Source organism: Syngnathus leptorhynchus, chromosome 2, assembly GCF_054491065.1.
Source record: "Syngnathus leptorhynchus isolate UIUO chromosome 2, UIUO_Slep, whole genome shotgun sequence".
NCBI classification, from domain to species: domain Eukaryota; kingdom Metazoa; phylum Chordata; class Actinopteri; order Syngnathiformes; family Syngnathidae; genus Syngnathus; species Syngnathus leptorhynchus.
Window position 1 is genome coordinate 17,299,137 of NC_141196.1, and position 8,763 is coordinate 17,307,899.

General features: G+C 42.6%; 1 protein-coding gene across 1 annotated transcript in view; it reads left to right on the top strand.

The window, feature by feature from the left end:
* LOC147061083 (teneurin-3) overlaps positions 1 to 2,936 on the top strand; it is a 168,275-nt gene extending 165,339 nt beyond the window's left edge. The window contains exon 30 of the mRNA XM_085905468.1: positions 381 to 2,936. Coding sequence (XP_085761594.1) covers positions 381 to 1,133 — 753 coding nt within the window. The 3' untranslated portion in view covers positions 1,134 to 2,936. The remainder of the gene's footprint in view (positions 1 to 380) is intronic.
* The last annotated feature ends 5,827 nt before the right edge of the window (positions 2,937 to 8,763 follow it).

Genomic DNA, 8,763 nt, shown 5'->3' on the forward strand with positions numbered 1-8,763 from the left:
CCACCAGAATGACTGAAAAATACAGATGGATTTGGAAAGTTTATTTGCAATGGGAAAAAGACCCAGTGAGGATTCAACCCAAAGGCATATGTCCAAGATGAAAAAAAGGGAGTATTTCACAGATAATATGTGGAAATCTATACTTTATTGCGACAGGTGATTCCCACATTCAAAATATGCTCTGCACACTATGCATCAAGCTGCAAGTCTGATTAGAAATATTGCATCTTTTTTAGACATAAGGACATTTTATCATATTTTTCAGAGAAAAGAAGTCAATTCCCTAAGTGTATTCCAAAACAAAACAAGAAAAGAGAAAAAAATGGGACAAAGTGTTTTTAAACTGCATATTATCATTTTGTCTGCGCTGTCCTTTGCAGTCCATCTCTGGAGTACAGCGCGAAGTCACCCGCCAGGCTGACTCACTTCTGTCCTTTGAGCGTCTGCCTGAGGTTCACCTGCGGCGAGGCCGTCGTGGCGAGAAGCCTTGGCTGTGGTTCTCTGCGGCAGCGTCCCCAGTGGGGCGAGCTGTCATGTTTGCCATCTACAAGGGCAGCGTGCATGCACACACTCTCAACATGGCGGGCGAAGACTGCATCAAGGTGGCAGGCATCCTCAACAATGCTTTCTACCTGGAAGAGCTCCACTTCACCGTGGAGGGCCGGGATACGCACCACTTCGTCAAGCCAGGACTACCCGACTCCGACCTGGCCGCCTTGCACCTGACCAGCGGCCACAAGACGTTGGAGAATGGCGTCAACGTGAGTGTGTCACAGTCCACTACTGTCATGGACGGGCGCACGCGCCGCTTTGCCGACGTAGAGGTGCGTGCCGGAGCCCTGGTGCTGCACGTGCGCTACGGCGCCACCGTGGACGAGGAGAAGGCCCGCGTGGCCGAACTGGCTCGCCAGCGTGCCTTGGCGGGCGCCTGGGCGCGGGAGCAAAGGCGGCTGCGTGACGGCGAAGAGGGCGGTCGGCCGTGGACAGAGGGCGAGAAGCGGCAGCTGCTGAGCAGCGGCAAGGTCCTCGGCTACGATGGCTACTACGCCCTCTCCGCGGAGCAGTACCCCGAGTTGGCAGACAGCGCAGACAACATCCATTTCCTAAAGCAAAACGAAATCGGGAAGAGGTAACAGAACGTTAGTTGTGACTCTTCGTGTTTCACACAACTCACAAAAATTTAGGGATATTTTACTTTTGGCTGAAAATAATTCGGGATGGACTTAAAATCTACCGGTCAACCCCCTGTTTATCTCGAGGCATGTGTTAATCATCAGGCTCCTGCAGAACGTGAGGATGAACTGATCATTTTGATCATTTGAATCAGGTACTTATAAAACATATAGGAATGCAGCCCCCGAGGACTGGAGTTTGACACCTCTGATATAGAGCTATATAGTGCATAGGGATTGTCATTTCCTAACGCTAATTGGTTAAGTTGAGTGAGTACGGGTTATCCTGAAAAGTAGTAAGCATCAAGGGTTACCAAAAAAAAGAAACATTTCATGATGCATTGTGCTGATCCAGAAAAGAAAAAAAAAAAGATTTTCCCACATCCCAAAGTCCCTAACTTTTTGTGAGTAGGTGTATGTTCCCGGGTTTTGCAAACAATCAAATAATATAATATAAAATGAAATTAAAAATAATAGAAAAGACAAGATGAACGCAATGCTGTGCATTGTGAGTCGGTAGGGGGACTATCAATGTCACTGAGCCTTAACACGGGCGATTACAGGTCACATCCTCTGTAGCACAAAAAGCCTTCTGGACTCTGAAGTGGAGCAATGCTGAAGGGAGAACGAGCTTATTTTTTAGGGCCCGAGCACCAGGTGGTGGTGCGTAGGCCCTCTCAGAATTGCTCTTTAGTTGTTATTGAATGAATGACTCAATGATTGAATGAACGGATGACTTTTTAGGTTGAGACCCCAAAAAATATACCTAATAACTCACATTATGACAAATTCTGGTGAAAATCCCAACACTGCACTCACTCAGTAGAGCCCCCTGGAAAGTTGGGGGGAACAGCCCCAGACAAAAATTTTACACACATGAAATTTGATGGACGTGCTAAATTATAAGGTGTTCTATGCCTAATGATCCATGGCCAAAATTAATCAGAAATCAGCCATTTTCATTTGAGGCCACCATTTTGGGCAAAGTGATGATCAATTTCAGGATTCTCAAAATGCTTGGGAAAAAAACCAAAACAATATGCACGAAAGGTCACAGGGACCGAAACCATAATTAAAAAGCAACTTGGCCATTTTGGTTTGAATCAGATAGTTGGGGCAAATTCCAGACTTTATACTGAAATAACCCTCCAGCACCGGTTTTACTAATCAACACAAAATTATGTGGCTACATCCGCCATAATGGTATGCACGCAAATGTCTCAAGGACCCTTGGCCAGAATTTAACAGATAATCGCCAATTTGAGGTGTTATTCTCGGTATTCAGCCCAAATGAGCCCCATTTGGAAGCAGGTAGCTTAGCAGATGGGCGATGCTAAATTGTGATGCTTTTTTTGCCTGTGGTGTGAGCTTGCGCCTTTAATGATGTTTTACTTTATTTTTCCTTGTTGTTAGTTTTCACAACATCCGGCTTCACTGCAGTTATTGTACGACCAGGAAATGTTTACATTGTGTGCACTCATGCTAGGGGAAGGGGCACATTATGACATAAATCAGCAAAGCAAATGTTTGTTTTGAAAAAAAATGTAAATGAAATTTAGCACTTGTAAACTTCAACATGTGTTTGATGCTTTGGGAAAAATGTTTCCATGTTTAAATAGAAAATGTTCATTGTGTGTGTGGTTAAAAAGAGACTCGATTGGACTCCTTGGGCACCCTACGGGAGCCCGCTTTTTGTAAATGATGAAACTATCAGTAATTTATGTTTGTGTTTATACATAACTAATAAAGTACAGATGGATTTTGGATGGTTTATTTGCATATTGCTCCACATACAACCTGTTTACATTTGTTTGTTTCTACAAATGTGGAATAAAATGGGAAAATGGCTTCATTTGATGGAGCTGGGCACTATATGGACAGCAGTCATCCGTGTAATCCTCCATGAATATACATAGGCCTACAAGAGAAAAATATGAGAAAAGGTCATGATTTTTCTTTTCATCCAAAAATCAAGAAAGTTGAATTCGTTAATATTGTTATTTATATGTTATACAGAGCAAAAATGTAAATCTTACCAAATAGTCATTTTGAGAGAGAAATTAATCTTGATGTACCGTAAATTTCGGACTATAAATCGCGGTTTTTGTCATAGTTTGGGTGGGGGGGGCGACTTACACTCAGGAGCAACTTATGTGATTTTTTTCACAAATTTTCAAAATTCAAAAATCCGCGATGTAGTGAAACCACGATAAACGAACCGCGATGTAGCAAGGGATTACTGTCATTTGAACTGCAAGTGATGTCACCCGTGCCGCGCGGTGGTTGTTTACATAAAGGGCAAAGGATTCGATCACAGGATGACGAAGATGACGAAGGGCTTCACGTACTACTGGCATCATTAGCGGCTTTGTTTGTAAGTGACACGGAGGACGAAGAGTTTGAAGGATTTAATGATTTGGAGTGAGACAGAAGGTTTGAAAAACTATTATGGCTTTTCATGCACGCCCGGTCCTTCTCAACGGGAGCTCTCTTTCACCTCCGTGGATGGAAGTCGGGGGCCGGCGCTTGGCCGGGTGGCTGTCCGGGGATGGTGGATGGGGCTTGGACATGGCTTTTATGCACGCCTGGTCCTATTTATGGAGCTCTCTTCCACCTCCGTGGCTGGAAGTTCAGTCGTTGTTGGCTCGTTGAACTCTTGTTTTGTTAAATAAAGAGCCGTTTACCAAACCCACGTCTTTCCTGGTACTTTGTTAACGCTACAATATAGTTATATACTAGATCTCTGCAGCGCACGCACGGCATTGTTGACATAAAGAACGAGGAATTTGATAGATGGATTTAATGATTTGGAGTGACAGATGGTTTGATAATATTGTTTTAATATGATAGTAATTTGAAATATACTTTATATATCGTTATATGGCTCTGTGGAATAATTAGAAATGCAACTTACAACGGGTCCGACGTGAGCATATGTGGCGCATACGCGGCATTGTTTACATAAAGCATGATCGATGGATTTAATGAATTGGAGTGGCACAGATGGTTTGATAAACGTGTTATTTATGTAATACTTACTTGAATAACTCTGAATGTTACGTCAGGCCCGTTCTCAGCTCCTCGTTTGTGTATATGTCACGTTAGCATACCGTATCGTTTAGCCTGTTGTTGCTGGTTCATGTCTGTTTTTGGTGTTGGATTTTGACAAATAAATTTGCCCCAAAAGTGCGACTTATACTCCGGTGTGACTTATATATGTTTTTTTTTCACTTTTTTGTGCATTTTATGGCTGGTGCGATTTATACTCCGGAGCGACTTATAGTCCGAAAATTACGGTAAGTATTGTTTTACTATGTTTTGAATTATAACTTTATAATTATTGTATGGGAGAACATATTTGTAAGAAAGTCTACCCTTCCCCCAATTTCCATTATTGATATTTTGACTGAAACGAGACATAATATAAGAACATCCAATTCTTCTCATATTAATTTGAGAAAAACATTGGATTCCCACTCGAATACAGTACGTCCTATCCATCCATCCATCCATCCATCCATTTTCTGTACCACTTTGTCCCCACGGGGGTCGCGGGCGTGCTGGAGCCTACCCCAGCGGTCATCGGGCAGTAGGCGGGGGACACCCTGAACTGGTTGCCAGCCAATTGCAGGGCACACAGAGACGAACAACCATCCACACTCACACTCACACCTAGGGGCAAGTTGGAGTGCTCAATTGGCCAACCAAGCATATTTTGGGGATGTGGGAGGAGACCAGAGTGCCCAGAGAAAACCCACGCGGGCACGGAAAGAAAATGCAAACTCCACACAGGGAGGGTCGGAGGTGTAATCGAACCCATACCCTCCTAACTGTGATGTGGACGCGCTAATCAGTGTGCCACCGAGCCGCCCCAGTACGTACTATTTTTTCAGAAATTATTGTGAGTATATAAACATCTTATTATTTAGTTTTAATAGGAAAAAAAAAGGAACCAGAAGGTCACTAACAAGCAAATCAAGAAGCGGGATGGATGGACTTTCCCATATAATTGCTTAGAAAGGGCTGTTTTTTCTCCCCGTGTGCCTCAACATCAAGCCTTTCAAAGTGAACTTGTACTGACTTGATATAAAGAAGACTGACACGCTTCTCTTTCATATCACACTTCAAAGAACATTTCTAACAGAACAATCGTCAGTTTCTCATATTTTTCAAAACTCTTTTTAACTTTGCACACTTGCTGCCTTTGTCTTAGTCTTACTGTATTTCATTGCATGGACGTAAACCAAGGCATTTCAAATCCCCCCCCATCCCTTCAGTTATATGCCCCTCTAGTACCCTCTAAAGGCTCAAAGAATCATTACAGTCACTCACTGTTGACTCACAGTCAACAACTGCAATGGTATATTTTTCCTGATGCCATCACAACAGGGTAGCAGTGATAAGGAGAAATAGACCTACGTACATCCACGTGAAATTAGATACCAAATACACATCCTATAGATACAAAAACGATGTAGCCTCAATAAACTTACATAAAACACATTTACCTATTTAACTACCAACTTACATATACAGGATACAATCACATAAAGGTACTTGTAGAACATAGATGAACAAATATATATAATCATATAATATATATTATATTATCTCAATATATATATATATATATATATATATATATATATATATATATATATATATATATATATATATATATATATAGTTAAGGGTTTTACGGTCATCTTTGAGCGTGGAACAGATGTACCAATATTATGTTTTCAAAGTCAAACAACTTGAAAGTCAACCGGGAGTCAATAATGATCCACATCAGAGGTCCCTCCACCATACTGCACTTCGACTTGACTAGTGAACTTAAATCGCTTTGCATATTGCAGCGGGTTGATTGGCAAGTAGTCAGAGACCCCCCCTGGCTCCCCTCCCAGCCCCTTCAGGTTAAATGAGGAGGCATCAAAGGGAATGACTAAGCCGGAGTTCCAGATGCAGCCTCATGCTGAGACCACAGCGGCGCAGCGGGGGCGTTGGACCGCCGGGACCGCCAGGCCTTGGCCGAAACAGACGCAACTTCAAAGGCCGCACAACATCACAAGAGCCTCCCTACACCGCATCACACCCCAGAACAGGTTACATACTGTACGTCGTACCTACATGTGCATGAATGATAACCAGGTAAATTGAGTGGGAAAGTGCAATCAAGCTGGGCTGATGAGCTGATGATGAAGAACACAAAAGCTTAATCGTGAAGTCAATAAATTAAAAAAATGGCAGAAATAAACTACAGATGCCAAATAACCCTATGAATTTACATGCATTGCTACATATGAACATTTAAACTGAAATCCATGAAAATTTATTTTTGTTTACATTTTTAATTTCCCATCCACACAATCTTTGTCTTTTTGCTTCAAAGCTTCAGCACAGCTTTTGATGACATAAAAAGGAAAGGGGTCTACATTTAATTTAAAATGATTTTGTCGCCTTCTAAAAACAATGATATTAACTTATTCTCTCTTACAATATGCGTAATCTTTTGAAAATAGTCGAGAAAAATATGTTTTACTTATTAATTTACAAAAAGATGTTTGGGCTTGTTTTCAGAGGAAGCCAAATACCTATCTTGAGAGAATAACTCTTTCTAGATTTTCTTTATCACTGAGAAAAATGATATATTTTAAGAACTCAACAAGAATGGAATATTTTGAATAGAAAAATAGCTTTTTGTAGACAATTACAAACATTTATAAGAAAAATAATCAACTTCCTGAACAAAAATGCACTCTAAAAAAAAGTCATCATCTTTATACTACACATACTGTAGGTTATGTCCTTCAAAGTCAAAAAGTCAAAGTCTGCTTTATTGTCAACTTCTTCACGTCAAGGCACAAAGAGATCGAAATTGCATTTCCAACTATCCCACGGTGACAAGACATATCACATATTTTATATATATGTTCTATATATCATATTATATTGGTCCACGGACAAACAAAACATTCAAGTAAACAATACAAAAAGTAAAAACAAGAAGGCACATACAATGAATAAATAAGAGCAATGAATAATAAATAAATAAATAAATAAATAAATAAATAAATAAATAAATAAATAAGAACAGCAACATGGTTGAAATGGAGCAAGTGTGCAATCAGCAGACAGTCAGAACATAGCGCAAAAGTACAGGAGGAGTAGTGCAAGGCAGCCAACGTGGTCCAAAAGACCAGAACGTTATGCAGCCGAGGGTGGAGGGAGGAGAGAGTTCAAGATCCTAACAGCCTGGAGTATGAAGCTGTTTGTGAGTCTGGTGGTGCGGGAGCGCAGGCGTCTGTACCTCTTCCCAGAGGGCAGTAGATCAAACAAAGTGTGAGCGGGGTGACTCACAATCGTGGTCGCCTTGCGGGTGAGATGGGAGGTGTAAATTTCCTTCAGGGAGGGAAGTGAAGCACCAATAATCCTACCAGCTGTGTTCACTATGTGCTGCAGGGTCTTCATGTTGTATTCAGTGCAGCTACCACCCCACACAGCGATACAACTGGAGAGGACGCTCTCAATGGTGCCACAGTAGAATGTGGTCATGATGCCTGGTGGAGCACTTGATCGTCTGAGCTTCCGCAGGAAGTACAGGCGGTGCTGAGCTTTCTTCACCAGTGATGCAGTGTTGGTGGTCCAGGTGAGGTCTTCACTGATGTGTACCCCCAGGAATCTGGTGCTGCTCACGCTCTCCACCACAGCACCGCCGATGGTCAGCGGCAGGTGTTGGGCGTGACCCTTCTGGAAGTCAACAACAATCTCCTTGGTCTTGCTGACGTTCAGCAGGAGGTTGTTGTCCCTGCACCATGTGGCCAGAAGGTGGACTTCCGACCTGTATTGAGTCTCGTCGCCCTTGGTGATGAGACCCACCAGAGTCGTGTCGTCAGCAAATTTCAGCATGCGGTTGTTGCTGTAGGTTGCAGTGCAGTTATGCGTCAGCAGGGTGAAGAGCAGCAGACTGAGCACGCAGCCTTGGGGGGCCCCCGTGCTCAGCGTGATGCTGCTTGAGATTGTGTCGCCAACACGTACTAATTGAGGCCTCTGACAGAGGAAGTCCAGTAGCCAGTTGCAGAGGCAGGTACTGAGTCCCAGTTTGTCGAGTTTGCAGATGAGTCGCTGTGGTACAATGGTGTTGAATGCAGAACTGAAGTCCACAAACAGCAATTTCACATACGAGTCTCTTTTTTCCAAGTGGGTGAGGGCTGAGTGGAGGGCAGAGCAGATTGCATCCTCAGAGGATCGTTTGGCTCAGTACGCAAACTGGAAGGGGTCAAGGGTGGGGGTGAAAACGGATCTGATGTGTGTCATGACAAGCCGCTCAAAGCACTTCATCATGATCGGTGTCAGTGCCACGAGGTGGTAGTCATTGAAGCACGATGGAGCAGTCTTCTTCGGCACAGGTCCTTCATCTTAATGTAAAGTCTTGTCTGGTGATAATATTCTGAAAGTAGAAAAAAATTGATTTTAAAAATCTGGAGGGTTGATCAATTTAAATTTGTATTTGGCAGTGTAATTTATTTTGGAGGGGAAAGAATTTGGAGAAAACAGCATCTTGCAGTAAGATGAATCAAATAGTATTTGT